At 46.2% G+C, this 25000-nt stretch overlaps 1 protein-coding gene across 1 annotated transcript in view; it reads right to left on the bottom strand.

Moving 5' to 3' along the window:
• The window catches only part of adcy2a (adenylate cyclase 2a), an 80149-nt gene that overhangs the window by 46779 nt on the left and 8370 nt on the right, over positions 1–25000 (bottom strand). Inside the window, exons 4-5 of the mRNA XM_062537913.1 lie at positions 19226–19423; positions 1472–1633 (exon numbers count right to left, since the gene is read on the bottom strand). Coding sequence (XP_062393897.1) covers positions 1472–1633; positions 19226–19423 — 360 coding nt within the window. The remainder of the gene's footprint in view (positions 1–1471; positions 1634–19225; positions 19424–25000) is intronic.

The raw sequence follows: 25000 nt of genomic DNA, 5'->3' as shown, positions 1-25000 counted from the left end.
AGACATTAAGCACTGGATGCATTCACTCTTCTACAGTGTCAACATAAATAGATTTAAAAGTCATTAATGTGCAGAGCTGGGGCTTCAGCTTTGCTCAAGTTCATGTTCATGTCCACTCAGCATGGATGGAATGGGTGAGCTACACACTCCCAACGGCTCGTTTATAGAGACTTTCCACCGCTGAATGCTTGCTGTAAACCACAGACTTTTTAACCTTTTTAACCTAAAATATACCCTTTTTTTAAAAAAGATTTTGCTGAGATAAATGTCCAAACAACTGAAAACGTACGTTTTTCCAACAACATGTTAGCCTTCGCCCTAAATGTATTCAAATGAATTTCCCATGAGGATGGCCCTATGAACTCAATAGGACATCCTGCAGCCTTCTGTGGAGCCTTACAATTCAGACAAAAGCATTGCGACTGCACCTGTAGAAGTGCACCACAGGTGTTTCATGATGGGTGTGTGTGTGTGTGTGTGTGTAGGATGAGATCCATCACAGCTAACATCATGCTGAATGGTGAGGCTCCCCACTCACAGCCTGTCACCACAGGGATGGAACTTCTCATGCATTTCTGCTCTATAAACACCCTCTGGTGAGGAGATCCATGGATTACATGAGATAAATGGAAAGGAAAATGAATGCTGACCCTTCACACAAGGCGGCCGGGGAGCTCACTGTTGCTAGAATCACACAGGCACACACACACACACACACACACACACACACACACACACACATATTTATAAGCTAAGATATCTATAGTAGCAAGCACAGAGAAAAGAAGAAAAGAGTCCTGCAGAGCAACTGCACAGCAGATAACCCCTGAGGCCTCAGCACTAACAGCCATCTCAAGGCTTATAGGTAGAATACCTTAATGATACACCAAAGGATTCATATGAGAGCTGTGTGTGTGTGTGTGTGTGTGTGTGTGTGTGTGTGTGTGTGTCTGTCTGTGTGTGTGTCTGTGTGTGTGTGTGTGTGTGTGTGTGTGTATGTTTGTGTGTGTGTGTGTGTGTGTGTGTGTGTGTGTGTGTGTGTGTGTATGTTTGTGTGTGTGTGTGTGTGTGTGTGTGTGTGTGTGTGTCTGTGTGTGTGTGTGTGTGTGTGTATGTTTGTGTGTGTGTGTGTGTGTGTGTGTGTGTGTGTGTGTGTGTGTGTGTGTGTGTGCGTGTGTGTGTGTGTGTGTGTGTGTGTGTGTGTTTGTTTCTCTTTGTGTGTGTGTGTGTGTGTGTGTGTGTGTGTGTGTGTGTGTGTTTGTTTCTCTTTGTGTGTGTGTGTATACGTGTGTGTGTGTGTGTGTGTGTGTGTGTGTGTTTGTTTCTCTTTGTGTGTGTGTGTGTGTGTGTATGTGTGTGTGTGTGTGTTTCTCTTTGTGTGTGTGTGTGTGTGTGTGTGTGTGTGTGTGTGTGTGTGTGTGTGTGTGTGTGTGTGTGAGTGTGTGTGTGTGCGTGCGTGCTGCAGGCTGACCTGCCACACCAGAGGGTCCAGGCGCTCGCTGCCGCTGGACAGACACAGGCTGAGTGTGAGTGTGTGTGAGGAGGCGGTGAGCACGCTGGCGATGACGGCGTCCCGCATGGAGAACGGCAGCATGGTGTACACCACGAAGATGATGAAGAGGAAGAAGGACACCTGCAGCACAGAGCACAGAGGGGGGACAAATCACTCTCACTTCTATTCATCTATTTACATTAGTGTTGTCACACAGGGAGGATAGCATGTACATACAGTATATACGCCACACGTCTCAACCTCAGTTGGAAGGCAAGAGTATACATCCTATGTGTCAGTTCGAAGACAAGAATGTATATTCTATATCAGTTGGAAGGCAAGAATATATATATGCTACACCTCAGTTGGAAGGCAAGAATATATACAGTATGCTACATGTCAGTTGGAAGGCTAGACTATATACAGTATGCTACATGTCAGTTGGAAGGCAAGAATATATACAGTATGCTACATGTCATTTGGAAGGCAAGAATATATACAGTATGCTACATGTCAGTTGGAAGGCAAGAATATATACAGTATGCTACATGTCAGTTGGAAGGCAAGAATATATACAGTATGCTACATGTCAGTTGGAAGGCAAGAATATATACAGTATGCTACATGTCAGTTGGAAGGCAAGATTTCCTTGAAGCTGAAAGAGTCAAACAAAGGGAGAAGCATCTGCTTGAGACTATTTTCAGAAACCCATCTGCGTGTGTGGAGATAAAGGTACGTGAGCATATACTGTACAGTATGTTCACGTACATTGTGAATATAGTGCACGTGGTGATCCTAATCACATGATTTGGGATGAGATGCGTCTCAGTGGGAGCCGGTGTTGTTCCCATGCAGCACAGAGAGACCCATTCCAGCATGCTGATTATCGTCTCCCTACACACTACATTTATTCAGTGCATTGGGCGATGGTTTGGCCCGCGTTCTCAAAAGACCCACACAGTTCCCTATTATCCGTGCTGCTGCTGGATGGAGCATATTGTAAGAAACTACTGCATATCCGGACGGACACGATGAGATTTCAGCCTAATGTCCCAGACGGAGATCTTATGGAGATAACAAGCAAGAGGTCCACGCTGTGGCCTCACCCAGTGCAGGAGGCAAAATGAGGTGTGAATAACACTCATCAATTGTAGAAAGGGCCTTGGAGAACCATCCTAGGCAAGGGGGGCCAGAAGAATATAATCACCAAATAGAGCAACCCAAGGTTTGGCAGACTCATTTTGTGTTATTGAAGTGAACTGTAGAAGGTACTTTCAGTATTTGGCTGGAGTTTGAGATCCGTGTGGATCAGACCTACACTGCTGAGTATGTACCGCATGTTTCCTTACAGCCTTTTAGACTGACTGCTTCAGCGAGCAGAGAAACATCCTTTTTATTTTTAGACAATCCAGCGCTTTCTTCGTGACAACTATAGCCGCAGAACTGCTACTCTGAATCCCCCCCGCATGGCATCGGGGGCGCTTGATATTCACCACATACGGCTCAGATTGCAATTCTCCTGAGCAAGCGGCCCAGAGAGTGTGTCCTTCTCCGTCACAATGCCCCATGGTCCTGCAGAACGATAAACAGCCTCCGTAGCGCCGGAGCAGAGAGGAGATAAAACAGGAGGAGAGATGAAAGGAGAATAGGGCTCAGAGGAGGGGGACTTAGATTAAGGATGAAGGGAGGAGAGAGAGAGAGATATGGAGAGAGAGAGAGAGATGGAGAGAAGGAAGGAGAGAGAGGTAGGTATAGAGAGGAAAAAGAGAGAGAGGCAAGGAGAGAAGAGAGAAAGAGAGGGAGGTATATGAGAGAGGGAAGGAGAGAAAGAGAGAGGGGTATGTGGAGAGAGGAAAGGAGAGAGAGAAAGAGAGAGGTTTATATGGAGAGAAGAAAGGAGAGAGAGAAAGAGAGAAGGACGAAGAGAGAAAGAGATGCATGGGAGAGTGAGTGAGAGAGGAGGAGAGTATGTGAGAGGAAGAGAGAGAGAGAGAGAGAGAGAGAAATGAGTGTACATTTGCTTGTTTGTGTGTGGGGGCAGAGAAAGAGAGAGAGAGTTTGTTTGCTTGTGTGTGTGAGAGAGAGAGAGAGAGAGAGAGAGAGAGAGAGAGAGAGAGGAAGAGAGAGATAGGGAGAGATGAAGAGAGAGAGACTGTCTCCACTGTGTACTCAGGGTTAAATCGAGAAAGGTCAGAGTCCTTCCTTCTGAAGCGCCTGCAAGTTGCCAGTTAACCTTTTCAGACTATCAATAACTGCATACAAACACCCACCCACCCCCCCCCCCACACACACACACACACACACACACACACACACACACACACACACACACAAAAAACAAACAGCAATAACAAGAAGGGTTTGCTTCAGAAGCATACTGAAAGCCCTACAGGTTAACATTCACAGATTTTGACAAATCATACACTGTAACAGATATTTTACTACCCACAGATACATTTTGCACGCACACACACATAGGGTAACAAACCCAGAGAAACCCTATGTGTGTGTGTGTGTGTGTGTGTGTGTGTGTGTGTGTGTGTGTGTGTGTGTGTGTGTGTGTGTGTGTGTGTGGGCTGAGGTGAACACTACTGGGTCTTTCAATCCGCTCAAGAAAGATCTTTCAGGTCCGCCGCTAAAAAATAACCACAGCCAGTGACAACGTCCCGCAGCCCCCCCCCCCCCCCTCACACACCCTCCTTCCCACAGCAGAGAGAGGTGCTGGGTGGGGAATTCAATGGGAGTGCAGGCTGAAAAGTAGAGTGCCGCGTACAATCTGTGGGTAATTCCGATGGGTCCAGTTCCACTACTCTGTATCATTACTGTAATCAGACATAGAGACCAGAGGATTGGTGGAGCAAATGTGTCACATTGACTAGTCTATGCTTTGCATATTGGGAGGTCACAGATATATTTGTGCAAGGTAATATTGTAGAATGTTAGATTTAGAGTTGTATGTTTCCTAATGTTACTGAAACCACTCAAGTTAAGTCAAGTTACTTTATTGTCCCCCATGGGGCAATGTATTGTGTAATAGATAGAATATTATATATATATATTATATAGAATACATAATAGATGGCACAAATCACACACAATAAAAAGGTTACCTACCGTGCAGGCTAACTGTAGTAAGAAACAATAAAAACAGTAAATGATCAATAAACATTAAGGGGGTGAGGAGGGGGCCTCAGCATATCCAAAAGTATGAGCATGTGTGTTTGTGGCCTAGACCAATCAATCATCAACAATGTGCATATTATACTAATTGACTTTTTGGCAGGAACCAAATATATGTTATAATGCCTGTTCTAAGGATGCCAACCATTTTTACTTTACATTAACCATTTTCTTGCTTTCATTCATAAGATTCTTTATAATAAAGTCCTAAGGCTAACGGAAAGCGTCTCATTGTTCACAGGTGTGTCCATTTGTGTGTGTTTGTGTGTGTGTGTGTGTGTGTGTGTGTGTGTGTGTGTGTGTGTGTGTGTGTGTGTGTGTGTGTGTGTGTGTGTGTGTGTGTGTGTCTGTGTGTGTGTGTGTGTGTGTGTGTGTGTGGCTGTGTGTGTGTGTGCACAAGGAATGTCTGTCTGTCTGGCTGGCTGCCTGCCTGTGTGAGTGGAGGCTTAAAGCAGGCAAGTGTCCTCGGGCAAGAGACGGATTTGTCATGCTGTGGAACAGCACAGGGCAACTTGAAGGCTGGTGTCCAGGGTCGGAGGAATATTCCAGCAAATGTGGCCAAAAGGCCCATGAGTGTGTTAAGGTGCTCGCGTATGGCCATCGGCACTAATGGAGCTCATGCACTAGCAACGAGGGGAGTTCATAAATAGCACATTGTGCGGCACACATCATAAAAGCAGCGGCCATTAAAGAGAGTGATTCACAGCCCTGGGTGGGAATACTCAAATTAGGATTTCATAACAGTGGGCCTATGACCAAGCAGAGTTTAATGTCCAGCAACACCGATACTCTATTGTGAGATGTCATTTCTCGTTGTGAAATACTACCCTCTTTTCCAGTGCAAGCGTCTGTATAAAAAGCAAGCTAGGCTGCAGTGAGCAGTACGGAGCCGTAATGGTTTTAAGTCAGAGCAAGGACAAAGGAACAGCACACATGCACAGTCTGTCTTTCACAAAAAGGCTTCAACGTCTTTCAGCCTTCAGATGGAGTGTAATTGGACTGAATTGTGGGGCCAGGACTTTATTCTCCGAGGTTATTAAGCGGCGGCGTGTTAACACCCTGCACGGCGGCGGCAGCACAAATGAACTGGACTGTGAAACAGGGGCGTTGGCACGGAGCGGAGAGGAGCGGAGCGGAATCTAGACGTGTCTGCGGAGTGTTTAGAGGTAATGAGGGTCGTGACTCACCGGCGACCCGGAGCAGAGCATCTGTGATGCCTGCAGCTCGTCAGGCGGCTGTCTGTCTGTCTGTCTGTCTGCACGCTGGCTGGAGGGGAGGCGGCTGTCTGTCTGTCTGTCTGTCTGCACGCTGGCTGGAGGGGAGGCTGCTGTCTACCGGACTGCTCTTCCACTGGATGGATGTCTGTCTGTCTGTCTGTCTGCTGGAGGTTGCGCTGTCTGTCTGTCTGCCTGCCTGGCTGTCTGCAAGAGTTTGCTCTGTCTGTCTCTGATGTAGGTTGATTTTCCGTCTGACTGCCTGCTTGTCTGTCTGTCTGTTTATCTGATAGGAGGAGGTTTCCTTAATATCAGCTACTTCCATGTCAGACTGTGCAGCAGAGATGTGTGCTACAGAGTTTAGGTGAATGTGTGGGAAACCAGAGACAACATATAATAATAATAATAATAATAATAATAATAATAACAACAATAATAAATAATTACTACATTTATTTTTGTAGCACTTTTCAAGACACTCAAAGACATTTTAAGGTTTGATCTACCATCAGTTGGGACTCTCAACAAAGCTTACACAAAATCAGAAGCTTGCTCTCCCTGAAGGAAACATCAGAAGGGAGATGGGAATAGGCAACATTAGAGAAACATCTGCTACAAGAGCAGCGCAGTACTATACTGTAGATATTAATGGCCATGCAGATGGCTCATCATCATTCTGCGCTAATGACTACAGCTACTTAGCTGATGGGTCCTCTAACGCTCCCTTTGCTCCAGCCACCATGTCTGGGAAATAAGAAATCTCTCTGGGTCAGTACCTCAGAGTGAAATATCTGTGATATTTTGAAGAATAGCATCAGGAATGTGTCAGAAATCAGTGATAGCTGATATTAATATGTCCAGCAGCAGAAATCAACAAGGAACATTTGGAATCAGGGGAAGTAATTGCAGCCCCACTTACTGGATGGACTCAGATGTAGCCTAAACATTCAAGAGTTTGCTCATAGAGTCTACTCTTAGCACAACAAGAGTAGCAAACATCTGCCTGCTCTTTTTACCAGAAAAGCAGGAACCCAACAACTCCCCTCACTTAAAGGAGAACTATGCAAGTCTTTTTAGCTAATTTACCTTAACTGAACAGCTTCAGAGTTACTGGAATGGTTAAATGTCTTTTTTCAGGTTGAATGGTGGACGTTTCGCTTCTACCTAGCGTCTGTGAGTGGAAAAACCACCCTTGCAACCTTGGGCTGTTGGACCGGTGCACTGACAAACAGAAAGTCTCGCAGCCTCGCGATCATGCTCATGAAAAGGTAGACTGACCGATTTGAGGAGTGTTGTAAAATATACACGCTAAAGCTGCAGAGAAAACAGCAAAGAAATCGGCAAAGCTGCATAGCTCCTCTTTACAGGTCCTTCACCACAATCACCTCAGCCAAAGCTGCATAGTTCCTCTTTAAAAGTCCCTCCCCTCAATCACCTCAGCCAAAGCTGCATAGTTCCTCTTTAAAAGTCCCTCCCCTCAATCACCTCAGCCAAAGCTGCATAGTTCCTCTTTAAAAGTCCCTCACCACAATCACCTCAGCCAAAGCTGCATAGTTCCTCTTTAAAAGTCCCTCCCCTCAATCACCTCAGCCAAAGCTGCATAGTTCCTCTTTAAAAGTCCCTCACCACAATCACCTCAGCCAAAGCTGCATAGTTCCTCTTTAAAAGCCCCTCCCCACAATCACCTCAGCCAAAGCTGCATTGTTCCTCTTTAAAAGTCCTTTACCACAATCACCTCAGCCAGCTTCACGCCCACTCCCGTCATGTGAGACCAGACTGGCCGCTGCTGAGAGGTAACAAACCCGACTCTGTCTGGGGCACTTGCTGTCCCGATTACCCCATCAGCCTCCCTCTGGCCCACCCCAGGAGGGGGCAGGGGGGCAGCTAATGAGCACTGGAGATAGGGCGGGCGGGTGTGTGTGTGTGTGTGTGTGTGTGGGGGGGGGGGGGGGGGGGTTGCAGATAGCAGACAGTCTCCCCAGGGCAGTGGGATGCCATGAAACCCAATGCCGCTAACGCAATCAGTCATCAGAGCTGGATGGAGAGTGGCGAAAATGACACACTCACACGCATAGCACTATTTTCAGCACTAATGTAGCACTGTGACACAGGACATGATGAGCACAGCAACACATTGCACTGCAGCACCTATTAGGAGCACACAGGGACTTGCCCCTGCAGGAGGGCAGGCAGGCAGGAGGGCAGGCATGCACGCAGGCACGGTACCTTTGCCATGCCTCCCATCTTCATAATGGCAATTAGGCAGCGGGCCACAAAACAAATGAAGGAAATGGCCTCGGTTGGTGCAGCTCCCCTCCCCACCAACCCCACCCTCTACACCCATGCTGTGCCATGGTGAGATGAGGCACAGTGCCAAGGCTGCTCTAACGAGAGAGAGAGAGAGAGAGAGAGAGAGAGAGAGAGGAGGAGGAGTAATGGATCTCTTCTCTCTCTCTTTTAGCTTCTTCAGCACTGTAATGGTGATAGCAGGGAACATAAGAACACACACACACAAACGCTCACTCTCTCTCTCTGTCTCTCTCTCACACACACACACACACACACACACACACACACACACACACACACACACACATACTGTACAGACACACACACAGAGAGAGCAAGAGTGCACTAGCAGGAGGGTCCCGAGGGAGACAGTACCATGTGAATGTTGCACCATGGGGGCTTTTCCTCCGCGGCTCAATGACTCAGCAGCCACATCACGACCTGATCATCAGCTCGCATGCCTCTGGGCCCACTGCACACCGGACCCACACACATGCCTCTGGGCCCACTGCAGACCGGACCCACACACACACCTCTAGGCCCACTGCAGACCAGACCCACACACATGCCTCTGGGCCCACTGCAGACCGGACCCACACACACACCTCTAGGCCCACTGCAGACCGGACCCACACACATGCGTCTGGGCCCACTGCAGACCGGACCAGAACACATGCGTCTGGTCATTCTGGACCAGAACGTCCAGTCCCACCGGACCTGACCAGATGTATCCAGCCACACCATATCCAAAAGAGACAGAGAGAGAGAGAGATAGAGATAGAGAGAGAGAGAGAGAGAGAGAGAGGGAGATCCAGAGACTATGTTTTTTCTCTCACACTATGACCCGCCTCAGTCAATCCCAGCCACTGCTGCCAGTGCAGCGATGTCTTTGTATCAACAGCTTTGCTTAGGACTCACAGTCTGGTCATTTTACTGTGGAATATACTGTACGCCTAGCTCACTCTGAAGAGCCTCAAGAACATGCTGTAGATTGCTCTGTAATGGAGACTAGTAGATTCTTGTTTACTGACATGGTCATTGACAAGTGGAGCAGATTGCAATATCAGTGAAGTGTGCAAAGTGTTAGATTTGAGTAATTTTCTGTGTCATACTTTCTCTTATCTCTTTGCCTCAGCCACAGAAATGGCTGAGACAAAATGTTTATTGTAAACAGACAGAAATAGCGTACCTGACTAGTTGATCACCCCAGAAGAGACATCTTAATCAAATCTCCCCAGTAAGGCCCCATCACTACCTGCCTCCCTCTAATTTGACCCCAGATGATCACCTGTATTCAGGCACTATAACTAGCCATGAGTGTCGACAGGACAGGGCCTACTTGTTACCTTGGCTTCACTTGTAACAATGTCCCATGCTGTGCTTGGAGATCTGCTGAAACATCCCAAATAAAGAACTATTTTCGCAAGCCAGCCTCAAGTTTTACCTGCTCCTACCTACACTACCTACACTCCCCCCCCCCCCCGCCCCCCCAACTGAAAGTACTGCTTGTACTGAGCCCTGATTGTACTGCGGAGCATTGCAGACACCCCCATCTGAAGTGCTTCACACGCTGACACGACGCTTTTCATGTCTGTCTCTCTGCTCGGCTAATTAAAAGTCCCCCACGGGGTTCAAACATTAGACGCGTAAACAGAGGGCCTGCTGGGTCCATCTCAACACTCGGCCCCTCTCCTCTAATGCCGCCGCTCACTGGCCCGCCTCAGCACACCCACTCGCCACTGCTAACAAGCACGGCGTCCATGAACCCAGCTCTCCACCGCACAGCCGACAGCCTCAGCCTCAGCTAGCCCCAGACTGGCAGCAGAGTGGGCGGCAATATCTTATTTCAGCATCCATAAAGCATTAAAATAATAATAATAATAACATTTGCTAAGGGATATGGCATACTGTATTGGGTATCTGTCTGAATATGGGGCCAGGAGCCAATGGTACTGCATGATGTTCATCCTGTTCATGATACTGGATAATGAACAGGATGACTCATCTGGTTACCAGTCATACACACATTCATTTGAGCATGTTCTATTTCAAGACTATACTGCCATGACACATGCTTTAATAGTGATCCCCAGTGGCTACTACAGCCTTTCCCGTGGGCCACCCTGACCATGTAAAAGCATGTCTACCAGAAACAGCCAAGGAGAACCTGGATCGTTTCTACAGTATGTCCTGCCGACCACATGAAGGCATCCACCGAGAGCCTTAACATCCAAACCTCATTTAGCTGAAATTAAATCACGAATCAATTAGGGTGTCATTATCCATCAGTCACAGGGTATTTATGGTTAAAAGTCATTTAGTCATGGAATCATCAGGGTTTCAAATGGATTTGTTAATTATTTGGGTTATTATGGAGGCACAATAATGCATTTAGTCTTTGGCCATGTCCATGCTGCTTACTGTGTAATCAAGTACATTTCAAATAACTGCATTACTTGGTCCTTGCAGAGGATTAGACCCAAAAACACAGCCAACAATCTCTCCAGACACCAGTGTCACTAGCCCTGACCCCAAAACATATCCTTACCAAAGCGCTCTCTCTCTCTCTCTCTCTCTCTCTCTCTCTCTCTCTCTCTCTCTCTCTCTCTCTCTCTCTCTCTCTCTCTCTCTCTCTCTCTCTCTAAATTCAGTTCAATATGTTTATTTGTCTGGCCAATGGGCAATCAAAAAGAAATCAAATACATGAAATAACATGGAATTATATAACAGCATATGTAAATAAAACTCTCTCTTTTCTCTCTATCTCTAGCTCTTACTCGGTCTCTCTCACTCTCCTTTTAATTGGGCTTCAGGGAGGGATGGCAACCAGCGATGATGGCAAGGATGAAGAATCCCCTTGAGCAGCCAAGGTAAAGGTGGTGACCTTCTCCTAAGACGGAAACGCATAGCATGCTGACTCCCTTCCAAACGAGCGCGGTGGCCAGGCATTTTTCTAGCAGCTAGAACGGTCTCGCAGATTCCCGCAGCTAAGAGATCGTGTTCTATAGCAACAAAGCAGCTAGGATACGCACTCTGCAGGTAACACATGTAGTTGTGTGTGTGTGTGTGTGTGTGTGTGTGTATATGTGTGTGTGTGTGTGTGTGTGCGCTTGAGTGACATGAGCATGAAATTCAGCAATATCTGTGCATTACAAACATTGCTGGACTGTACATACACAGGCAAACACATGTACAAACATAGAATAACATATTTCATGCACCTACACACACACACACACACACACACACACACACACACACACACACACACACACACACACACACACACACACACACACACACACACACACACACACACACACACACACACACACACACACACACTGGGTCTTACACTCAGAAGCGTTTTGTATTGTAAGCGAATCGCTCAGCTTGTTTTTGCTCCTGTCAGCAAAGCAGAGACTCTGGCCGTCTCCAGCAGAGACACACTGAACTGTTAAAGAGACCTTGCTACTCAGCAGCCAGCCAGCCACTCTCTCTCTCTCTCCAATACACACACTCTCTCTCCCTCTTATTCACACACACACACACACACGCGCGCGCACGCACGCACGCACGCACACACGCACGCACGCACGCACACACACAGTTTGAAGGTTGTGGGGGTAAGGAATGGATCCCAGCAGAAGTGTGTTTAGGGGGAGAGTATGCATGAGTGTATGGTTGTGATATTAAATGTACTACATAATGGGGGGTTTTAAATGTCCCACTGCTCATAAAGCCACTGAAAATATGAATCGGCCGTTTTGAGCTTGAGATGAAACATGAGCCCATATAATACACCAATTCATTAAGAGCATTGTGAGTGCCAAATGTAACATAATCCATAATACACCATTATGATCATGCCATTTGGGCTGTCCGATGATACATAAGACATAATGAAAAATTATTTATTCAGGCCATTCAAGATTGCTCTCAGTGCCTTTATTATCGAGTGTGCACACACACACACACACACACACACACATACACACACACCATAATACACATAGGGGCTTACAGAGAAGCTTTATGTAAATTCATAAACACACAAACATACACACACACATACACTACACACGCACACGCACGTACACACGCACCTACGTGTAACCGGTGGATTCAGCTCTGCGTTGTGATTGGTCGAGTACAGATGATATAAAAACGTGACGCCGACACAGCTGACTCTTTTTGACGTCTTTTGACGTCAGCAGCACCTCGGATCGGGAGTCGAGCGAGCTAACAATCCAGCTAAAAGCCCAGGCTACTAGCTTTCATGCCAGCAGCGCTCTTGAGGCGTCGGGGAGTGAGGTTTACTAACGTTCGACAAGCACAGCTAACTAGCTGGCATCCGTTACACACGCACGCACGCACACACACACACACACACACACACACTTTCTAACTAAACTGCTCTGAGGCCTACCGGTTCAGAGGCAATTGTCTGGAGATGTGGCTGTTCCTGTAGTTCCCGTGCTGAAACATGTGGCAAGTGACACTTAAGGCATGAGTTTGAGTGCCCCCTGGGACACCGAGGGCATGAATCTGAGTCCCTGCGGCCTCCCTCACCAATTAACCGCAGGCTTTAATTATGCAAGAGGTGGATAAGTGGCTCTGACAGGCAGCGTCACGGAGATGGATGCTTTCGGCTCCGCAGCTGTGTGTGTGTGCACCTGAGGGTGGCTGTGCCTTGTGCGTGTTCTCCATACCTGCCCACCTTTGTCACCTTTCCTTAACATGATCACAAAGAGAGTCATTTTTATTCATGTACTACTTTGTTCATTCATTTATAGCCAGATGGTATACACATTTCATGAGGCCTCTCTCTCTCTCTCTCTCTCTCTCTCTCTCTCTCTCTCTCTCTCTCTCGCTGTTCCCTGTTATTTCATCCTCCACAGTCCCAACATGCAACAGAACTTCCTGGGGAGAGAGAAACTGGAGGGCGGGGCTAATCCTCTTCTTTTCACCACGGTTACCGGAGCAAGCAAGGGGTCACTCCAAGTGAAGGGGAGATTATGGTAATGCAGAAATTCTCAAACTCTCCTCTTATACACAGAGTCCTCCTGTCTCCAATGTTATTGGCAAATCTCTCTTTCTCATTTTCTAATCCATAATCAATAGATTAACTAGGCTGGGTAAATCCTGCCTGATCTGCCGGCAATTTGGATTTCGCCCTGCAGCTCAGGCTGGAAACCTGCACATTAGTGATGCGCGGGTCGGCCGGTAACCCGCGGACCCCGCGGGTAACCCGCGGGTCGGGTTGGGGCGGGTAAAGAAATTATCACTTTATTTGCGGGGCGGGTTGGGCCGGGTCATTAAAAACAAAGTTACATTTTAAAATCCATGTATGTTGCGTGCAATTCCCTATAGCCTATATTAAAGGAACCGTATGTAGGATTGTGGCCAAAACGAGTAGGCTAGCCCACTGCAATTACTTTCAAAATACTGTTGCGCGGAGTAAATGCCTCTCCCTCCCCTCTGAGTCGCGGTTGCCAGCTTGCTGCAGGATCCAACAGGAACAGCAACAAGCTGCTAGCTTTCAATGGCAAGTGCTAATGTTGTTTTCCTCAGCATAATGACAGAGAAACGAACTCTGATAATGCATTGCTAACGTCAGCAATGACTAGCCGTTATTATTTCCCAAACAATTCCTTAACCTACCCTTTCAATTCAATGAGCCAGCTCCTCCATATGGCTCCACATAACGTTACTTTGCACAAACATGCATAACTTGTTTGTTCGACTGTCATAGGCTATTTGAAATGTCAATGTACACTAAGTAGCTTACAAGTAGGCTAAGTTAGCCAAACTGACGAATCTTTATCTGTCCAGGAGCAAATGAACAACACTGACTGTCTTCAAATTCTTCTCCGTTTTCAGCCGCCTCAATCTCCTATACAAATCCTTGTTTTATTCCGGACGTATTTCGTAGGCTATAATGTTTAGCCTAGATTACAAACGCTGCTTTGTAGGTTTTTGCTGTGTATTTCTAGATTTTTTAAATGTGTAGCCTATCATCTTGTTATAATGACCTGATTATCGTTCATATTTATAATCATAGCCTTTGTTGTTGCCAGTTTACAGGCGATGTTTCCAAGCACTTACAATGCCCAGTATGTAATAGTCGCGGGTTCGGGGCGGGGCGGGTTGTCAAAATAGATACAGTGGTGCGGGGCGGGCTGGGTCGGGCCAAATAATTTCATAAAAGCGGGACCCGCGGGTTGAAAAAATACCCGACCCGCGCATCACTACTGCACATCTATCTCTCCTGCTTCCTGTCCACTTTGCTGGGTCCAATCACAAACTAGCTTATCCAAAAGGCACACCCGGATCGTTGTTCTGATTGGTTGAAGGTCTATCCAAAAGCGTGCAGGAGTCATTTGAACTATGCCCATTGATTACGCCTCTTGTGCAGTAGAAATAAAGCGCAGCCTCTCCAGACTAACGCCCAATCTAAAAAGATTGAGTTTAGTATGGTGATAGCCAGACTATAGATTAACCATCAATTTAACCCAACGAGATGCAAAAAAACTCATCACAATTTATCGCCCAACTCAGCTCCGACTTCCACCCTTCAACCTCTCTATCTGTTTGCCAGCACTGCCTCTCACTCTCTTTCTTTCTCTCGCCTTGCATTCCTTCTGTTCTCACTCTCTTTCTTTCTCTCGCCTTGTATTCCTTCTCTTCTCTCTCTCTTTCTTTCGCTCGCCTTGTATTCCTTCTGTCTTTTTCTTTCACCTCGCCTACTCCCCTCCTCCTGGCTATTTGCTCATTCTTATAAAACATATGAGAGGGAGTTCCAGCGAGCGGGAGCTGAGAGATATAGAGCGAGAGATTGCGCTTTGAATGTGTGTGTGTGAGACAGAGAGAGACACAGATGGGGAGAGGGAAAGGGAGTTTTGATGAAAAGAGTGACACAGATTTAAAGACTGCTAATTTCCACGCTTCACTATTCATCTCGGTGGCACATAGAGTGCTGCTCTACCAGTCCTACTTGCAAGGGCTTTCATCACAAGGCATGATGCAATTCTTTCCAAGCCACAGACACCAAGACAGGAGAATTCAATCCTTTCAACGCTCTTATCCTTCCCTTCCATGTTCAAACAATACTGATACAGTACGCATACTGTCGTGTCCAGGCTGCAGCTAGCTTAAGCACAGATCTGAGCCCAAGGTGAGAATCTGCTGCAGGGAGAGCCATGGGCAGATTCACAATGTAAGAACTGAAGACCTCTCAGAAGGTCTCTATCATCAATGCTGTTTTGACTACATTTCCCAGACTGCTCTGAATATTTGTTTCTGGCAGGAGGTTGGAGGGTGGGTGAAGTTGTGGAGTATCTTTAGTATCATTTATCCACACTAACAACCCCTCCAGTGGAGCTCTAGTTTCACAATGATAAGGGTAAGTTCAATGAGCTCTTCTTCATTAAGGCTATGTACACACGTAGCCGGGTATTTTTAAAACCGAGTATTTCCCCCCCTCCGTTTATAAAATAATTGTATCCACATTACCTCGTTTTGGGGAAGAAAAACCCTCCACACATAACCGAACATCTGCGGTTTCAAGGCACTCAGATCCATGCTTCTGCAGTGAACAGAGGTCGCACGTTTGACGTCAGAGCAGATTTGTTGTGGTTTTGTGGTTCCTGTGCTCTGCTTAATATCACAGAGTTTAAATTCAGGGAGGTTCAAAAAGACCAAAAAAAAACAATATGTAACAGCGAACAAACTGTGGGCTTCCCAAAAAAAGCAATCTTACTTTGTTTTGTTTTTTAACTCTGAACTCATGTTGGGAACACTATAGAGACGGCCCCTCAGTTGTGCCATTTGGGTTTGCTGGAGTAGGTGGTGTTAGCTGTCAAACGAGAAACGTAGAAACAATATCATTCCAAAAAGCCATTCTGTGTTGTGGTTCTTTTGGGGGCCATTAAGGTCCCCACTGAGACTCCCTGTCAAGCATTTGTGAGAACTCTGTGTCGCTGCGAGAGCACCAACAACTCTCTGCTGTTTACCTCCTCTGCTTACACCACTCCTCCTCTAGCTTATCCTTTATGACAACCTACTACATCAGCTCACCCACCTCAGACTCCACTTCTCCAGCTGTACACCCATCCAGGTGATTTGCCATTTCGATTTGGACCCTCAGTCTTAGTTAACCTCATCTGTCAAAACCCCAGCATGGTGATGAACTTAGAGAGAACGCCATCCCTGGCCTCGTCACCAGTAAAATTAGACATCTAATGAGAGGATGTGGGCCAGACAAATATAGGCATGAGGGACGCCTCCAGGGGCAACTTTATTCCTGTCTCCAAGACAGAGGCCTGGGGAGGGGCAGAGGGCGCTCTTGGGTAATGAACTTCCATTGCCAAGAGTCCACATCGCTCGCTCAGTAATAACTCACTTGGATAAAGCCTCTGCCTGATGAAAAAAATATTGTGTAATGTACAAGCGTGAATTTAGTACTACATTTCCTAAGTAGGACTGTAGATCAAACTAAGTTTATTACAAACTAATGACTCAAACAGGCTAAGGGTTCGAGCATGGTCTCTGTTGAAATCTCTAACTAGACCTCTGTAAAGTGAGAAGCTGTTCCACAGGATCAGGGGATTGTGGTTAGCCTTTTCATAATTTTCCAAGCAATGAATAGAACAACACCTACTACACTATGATTCAGCCTGGAGCAGTACACGAGGTCTGGTACAAGCCATGAATGAGGTGCAATCCACCCATGCGCAGGAATAAGAAAGGGAAGACATAAGACAAGCTATCATATATTTTACAGTCCCTATCTATAGATCACAGAGCTTGCGTTCATGTTTATGAAGCAAACGCGAGTGGGCAGAATCCTTTGGAAGTGCCACTCTAGACCCTAGATTTCCACTAGAGATCTGACTAATTATGTAACCAACTGCAGAAGTTCAGTGCATGCGCATGCGGTCGCGCGCGCACACGAACGCGCACGCGCACGCGCACGCACACGCACACGCACACACACACACACACACACACACACACACACACACACACACACACACACACACACACACACAGCACAGCACAGCACAGCACAGCACAGCACAGCACAACAGCCAGGGACACTGGAACTCATCCATTAAATCCATCAGTCAGACATACGTTCAGAGACAACAGAATCGGCAGAGCATTGTTGCATTGTACCAGGTCCATGTCAAAAGCAACATTAACTTTTGTTTGACTTTTAATGTCTTACTTTAACGTCATTCAAAGCGAATAGGCTAGGCCTACAAGCACTACAAGCATTTTTAAGCGGATTTTAACTACTGCATTAGCCTATATCTTTGATTGTTTATTCCTCTTATCATGTATTGTGTTAATTCTATTTCATGATGATTTCATGAAACTTTGTATTCATATTAAGGTTGTCACAGGCTGTTTATCTAATGAAGTGAAAGCTTAGTTCTGGGTAGCCAAGTCAAGGCACAGCGTTGGCTTTTTGCAGACAGGCGTCACCCAACTAGGGAATATGCAGCAGGAAGGTTTCAGTGTTGAAGTAAAGGCAGGATAACGTTCTGATGATTCTATTCAGTGTGTTCCTGAAGTGTAACCTGTGTGTGCAACAGTGATTATTCTGTGGGTGCATCATCAATCATAATCAGAGTAGACAAATCAAATAGTTGGCTAATACACTTTTTGAAAATAAATAAATCAAACCTATGTAGAAAAATAATCTCCACTTCCGTGCTCATAGTTTTGCACAAAATAAATTCATATCCCTGAATAAAAACACTTCAATTGAATATATAGGCGCATGAATGAATCGTGTGCATCGGTTGAATTATGTGGTTAGTATTTTTATTTTATTTATTCTATTTGTATATCTCGGCTGCATCGTAAAAGAGGACTTCCCTCAATGTACTTCCGAGAATGAAAATAAAGGTTTCAATCAAAAAAAAAAAAAGAATGGATATCACAATGCAGGAAAAACAGAGGGTGCTACAGGAACAGTCAGGGGTGCTGTGGCACCCTAAGAACCCCTCTTCCCGGCAGCAGAATAGTCAAATGTCCTGTATATTCAAGTGCATCTCACCTCAGACTTCAACATCACACACAGCCTATCAATGCAAAGCGAGAAGACAGCAGAGGGGCCATTTTATCTGCAGTATCTGCACTGTGGGCTGTGGTTAGGGCTTTGAGCGTGAAACCGGAGAGTTGCCGGTTCGATCCCCGACCAGTCCGTGGCTGAAGTGCCCTTGAGCAAGACCCCTAACCCCCCACTGCTCCCCGAGCGCCGCTGCTTGGGCAGGCAGCTCACTGCTCTGGGTTAGTGTGTGCTTCTCACCTCACTGTGTGTTCACTGCGTGCTGTGTGTGTTCACTAATTCACAAATTGGGATAAATGCAGAGACCGAATTCACCGAGATCAAAAAAGTATATTTACTATACTACTATACTGTGGACTCAAAGGAAGCTTCATCAGCAGGACAAAGGAGACTTAAATGGCCAACCTGTTTAACTTTGTCATTTTCTTTCATCCAAAGGAGTTTACATAGCAGAAACGGTGTCAAATTACTACCCCCCCCCCCCCCCTGGAGGGCGCTGTGGCGCAACAGGCTACAGCGTCCATACCATGAACGGGTCCTAGCACCCACGGGAACCCAGGATCGAGTCCGACCTGCAGTCATGTCCCGGTCCCACCCCATCGCTCTCCCACTCACTTCCTGTCTCTCTTCACTGTCCTGTCCAAATAAAGGCAAAACACGCCCAAAAAATATACTTAAAGAGGAACTATGCAGGATTGGCGATTTCATCTCTGGTTTCGTTTTCGTTTTTCGTTTTCGCTCGTTTTATGCTTGCATTTTCTCTGCAGAGCTTCCCCGACAGCTTTAGCGTGTATATTTATACATGTATAGGCTATATTTAAATATATAAATTGCAAGCGTGGTTCTTTGTCTCAGACTTCCAGATGTAAACAAAGAGCGATCGTGTCCTGCAGAAAGTTGCATAGGGTCTCTTTAAAAAAAAAAAAAAAAGGACTACCCCCGTGGTAATGCCCCCCAGCGTTCTCTCACCTGGTCCCAGGGGCAGATGATGCCTCCGAAGAACATGAAGAGGTAGCCCATGGCCAGCAGGCAGGCCCAGATGAGGAGGGAGAAGAGCCGCAGGAGCTTCTTGAACACGGCCTCGATGCACACCAGCACAAACACGCTGAAGAACACCGCCAGGGCCGTGGTCACCGTAATCACAAATGCCACGTGGTCCTCAATGTCCTGGGCATAGAAACACAGGAACACACACACACACACAAACACATACAAACAGTTAGACATGTGGAAATCAGAATCGATGAAGCACACACATGCACATACACACACACACACACGAGAGACACTAAAAACACACTCACACACTTGGAATAATTGGAATATGTCAGTATGAGTTAAAAAGTACATTGTGAGACAGTACACAGTTCATTTAAAGGTCATTTATAGGTTGATGAATACAAAATGAAAATGATTCTCATAAATTAGACAACAAACATTACCTCTGAGGTTATGTTTTCATTAGGGTTTGTTTGTTTGTTCGTCTGTCTGTTTGTTTGTTCGCAAGATAACAAAAAAGTTACACATGGATTTCGGGGAATTTTTTCAGGGAAGGTTTGAAATGACCCAAGGAAGAAACGATTAAATTTTTTGAGTGATCCCTGGATCCAGGAGGCGGTTATGTTTTTGCTTGGCAGAGAGATTTCTATTTAAGTCATACATCTTAAAAAACAATAAATAGATAACTCAGAAAGAGAAGGATTTTCTGCACTATCTTGTGCTTTTTAAAGGAATAGTTCGGAATTTTGGACATAGGACCTTATTTCCAACTTAGCCGGGGTGATATAGGTCGGTGAAGACCATTTTCAGTGAATTTCTGCCCTTCCTTGAGTTGCAGCGTTCATCTCGTGCTAACCTAGGTGCCAAGATAACGCAAGTCAACGGTAACATCCAGCCTGCCACTGAAAACACTCCACAGAACACCCGAAACAAATAAATGATAACGTCAGACTATCAATGCACATGCCTGTGTTGATAGAACAATGTTAGAAATAAAACTAACCTTGCATCGCATTGCAATAGCCTACTTTGTTCCCTGTATGGCAGTGGCGGATTGATATTGAGAACCTAGTCCCTCAAAATGTAATAAATCATTGAGTTGCAACTTGCAAGGTTAGTTTTATTTCTAAAATTATTCTATCAACACGGACACGTATATCGATAGTCTGACGTTTTAATTGACTTGTCTCGGGTGTGCGGTGGAGTGAGTAAGACTGTTGTTGATGTCAGACTGATGTTACCGTAGAAATGCGTTAGCTAAGAACCAGCGTTAGCAAAGGGGGACGCTGCAACTGAAGGAAGGGGGTAAACGCGATAAAAACGGTCTCCACCGACCTATATCACCTCGGTAAAGTTGGAAATTAGGTCCTATGTCCAAAATTCCGAACTATTCCTTTAAGATCTGCATATACAGCTCAGACACAAAGCCATCACTATCTTGTGCTTTTTAAGATCTGTATATACAGCTCAGACACAAAGCCATCACTATCTTGTGCTTTTTAAGATCTGTATATACAGCTCAGACACAAAGCCATCACTATCTTGTGCTTTTTAAGATCTGTATATACAGCTCAGACACAAAGCCATCACTATCTTGTGCTTTTTAAGATCTGTATATACAGCTCAGACACAAAGCCATCACTATCTTGTGCTTTTTAAGATCTGCATATACAGCTCAAACACAAAGCCATCACTCCTGCTAGTGCCAGCGGCCGCCTCAGCCCTGGGCTCGTGCAAGGAGCAGGCGTGAAAAGAGGACGCAGCAGAGAAGAGGGGTGAATGGAAGGGTAACGATGATGGGAAGAGAAGAGAAGAGTTGCCAGAGGACAGGGGGGAACATAAGGTGAAGGGAGGGGGGGGCGGGGGGCATAGGGGAGAGCAAAGGGAGGGGTGATGAGGATATGAAGAGAAATCAGAATAAAAGAAAAACATAGAAGGGGATCAGACAGAAGAGGTGTAAGGAGAAGAGAGGAGAGGAGAGGGGATGAGAGGAGAGGAGATGAGAGGAGAGGAGAGGAGGAGAGGTGGAGAGGAGAAGGGGATCAGACAGAGGAGGTGTAAGGAGAGGAGAGGAGAGGGGATGAGAGGAGAGGAGAGGAGAGGAGAGGAGAGGGGATGAGAGGAGAGGAGAGGAGTGAGGATGGGGGGTGGTTCTGTCTGGATTCAATACAGAGATAAACATCTCCACAAAAATGATTAAATCCCCAATGATTCCTGGCCATCTGAGTGGCTGCATGTCTCTAGAAACACTGCACATCCCACTGCACATCCCACTGTCCACAAACACTGCACATCCCACTGCACATCCCACTGTCCACAAACACTGCACATCCCACTGCACATCCCACTGTCCAAATACACTGCACATCCCACTGTCCACAAACACTGCACATCCCACTGTCCACATACACTACACATCCCACTGTCCAAATACACTGCACATCCCACTGTCCAAATACACTGCACATCCCACTGTCCACAAACACTGCACATCCCACTGTCCACAAACACTGCACATCCCACATACACTGCACATCCCACTGTCCACAAACACTGCACATCCCACTGTCCACAAACACTGCACATCCCACTGTCCAAATACACTACACATCCCACTGTCCACATACACTACACATCCCACTGTCCAAATACACTGCACATCCCACTGTCCACAAACACTGCACATCCCACTGTCCACAAACACTGCACATCCCACTGTCCACAAACACTGCACATCCCACTGTCCAAATACACTGCACATCCCACTGTCCAAATACACTGCACATCCCACTGTCCACAAACACTGCACATCCCACTGTCCACATACACTACACATCCCACTGTCCAAATACACTGCACATCCCACTGTCCACAAACACTGCACATCCCACTGTCCACAAACACTGCACATCCCACTGTCCACAAACACTGCACATCCCACTGTCCACATACACTACACATCCCACTGTCCAAATACACTGCACATCCCACTGTCCAAATACACTGCACATCCCACTGTCCACAAACACTGCACATCCCACTGTCCACAAACACTGCACATCCCACTGTCCAAATACACTGCACATCCCACTGTCCAAATACACTGCACATCCCACTGTCCACAAACACTGCACATCCCACTGTCCACAAACACTGCACATCCCACTGTCCACAAACACTGCACATCCCACATACACTGCACATCCCACTGTCCACAAACACTGCACATCCCACTGTCCACAAACACTGCACATCCCACTGTCCACATACACTGCACATCCCACTGCCTACAAACACTGCACATCCCACTGCCTACAAACACTGCACATCCCACTGCCCACAAACACTGCACATCCCACTGTCCACAAACACTGCACATCCCACTGCCCACAAACACTGCACATCCCCCCCATATAAGATGAACGCAACCATATGCACACGCCCACATAACACTCATACACAAATGTCCCCACATAACATTCATACACACATGTCCCCACATAACACACACGTCCCCACATAACACTCATTAACACATGTCCCCACATAACATTCATACACACATGTCCCCACATAACACTCATACACATATGTCCCCACATAACACTCATACACACATGTCCCCACATAACACTCATACACACATGTCCCCACATAACACTCATACACACATTTCCCCACATAACACTCATACACATATTTCCCCACATAACACACACCTCCCCACATAACACTCATACACACATGTCCCCACATAACACTCATACACACGTCCCCACAAACACACGTTCCCGCATTGCACACATACACCCATATCACCGCACAACGCTGTTATACTGTTGAAAATGGGGCAGCTCTTTGGGCACAGGCTCATGCAGAGGAAGACAGAAAGACGAGCTGCTCTGGGCCCTACAGCAGCTGAAACAGACTCTGGGTAGTGGGCTAGCTGCAGCGTAAACGACAAAAGCGTACTAAGCTTTAGGTAAAACAATTCGTGATTCTGGGCAGTGGGCAGCGAGTTAGTAGTACAATAGTAGCATACTAGGCAGTGAGTTAGTAGTACAATAGTAGTATACTAGGCAGCGAGTTAGTAGTACAATAGTAGTATACTAGGCAGAAGGTGTAGAAGTATCAGGACTCTGTGCTGTGGGGGTACTGGTAGTAGGACAATGGGTTAGTAGCTTCGATGTAGGTCAGTCAGTCAGTCTTTCCGCCACAGACGAGAGTAGAGCTAGAAGTGCCATTTGACCTACGTTTTACACACACACACACACACACACACTCACACACACTCACACACACACACACACACACACACACACACACACACACACACACACACACACACACACACAGCTGTCGAATAACACACACAAACATAGACACACAATTAATACACTTAGCACTGGGTACAGAGCTTCAATGCTGCACGTACACACAACACACACATAGACACGCCAAACACACACAGAACACACACACTTAGCAGATCAAAGAGCGCATCGACTTTTCATTACTAACACCAAACTGAACACAGGCCCTTTAGGAGAATAGCCTGAGCCATTAAACCAGCCACCTCCCACTGGCTGTTCATCACATCATGTCTCTTTCCTCTAAATCCGTCAATCCCTCTTTCAGGGCTCCCTGTCTCTATCTCTCCCACTCTGCCTGTCTCTGTTTCACTCTCACTCTCACACATCACTCTAACTTCAAAAAAACAGAAAACCATAGCATGCACCCAAGTCTGTCACAAAAGAGAGATATGTGAAGTTACTATGGCTGTAGAATCCCATCCAGCTACTGAAAACTACTGTAAGCTAGTATATCTGCAATATTGATGATGATTGATTTTGAACAAACACACAATTGTACAATGTCTAAACTATTGACGATACTACCACAACAACAATACCAACAACAATGAAAACTATTGTATAAATTGATGAAATTCAGTTTATGTCAGACTTTAATACCATCCCATCCATACCCTTACTGGAAAGATGCCAGCCATGTAGGAAGTGCCCTGGCCTCTATCCAAATGTAAAAGGATGGGGAGGTCCTGGGCAGCCATATTGATTGTGTAGACTACTGGGACGCATTAGCAAAATGCAGTGCCAAGCATAGGCAGCCTATACTGCCAGTACTGATTTAAGGCGACATCCATTCCGTTTTCCAAGAACACTGACTGTTCCATAGGTTGGGACACTTTGTAAAAATAAAGATTTTTAGTTCAGTTATAACACACTGGCTGTGCCCTAATGTGTGTGCGTGTGTGTGTGTGTGTGTGTGTGTGTGTGTGTGTGTGTGTGTGTGTGTGTGTGTGTGTGTGTGTGTGTGTGTGTGTGTGTGTGTGTGTCTGTGTGTGTGTGTGTGTGTGTGTGTGTGTGTGTGTGTGTGTGTGTGTGAGTGTGTGTGTGGCCCATGATGTGATAAATCAATATTTTGTCTGAAAAGGAAAGGCAAATCTAGAATAAGCTATGAGCAAACATAACATAACATAACAACGTGATCATATTTGACACATTTAAAAGGCTGAAATGTGACAGACAAAAATGGAGCAAAATCAAACAACTGTGCTGATTTGATGAGATGAAAAATGGCAGTGTGGTTTACTGAAATTCCCAGGGCAGTTTCTGGAGGAGTGAATTGTCACTTCGGATGTCTGCATCCCCGCACATCTACCTGTTACTCCACCAAGAGGACGAGACCCAGCGGTCCCACACCCCATGCCTTGACCTTCAACCA

Source organism: Sardina pilchardus, chromosome 6, assembly GCF_963854185.1.
Source record: "Sardina pilchardus chromosome 6, fSarPil1.1, whole genome shotgun sequence".
Classification (NCBI taxonomy): domain Eukaryota; kingdom Metazoa; phylum Chordata; class Actinopteri; order Clupeiformes; family Clupeidae; genus Sardina; species Sardina pilchardus.
This window is presented reverse-complemented; position numbering and strand designations above follow the sequence as displayed.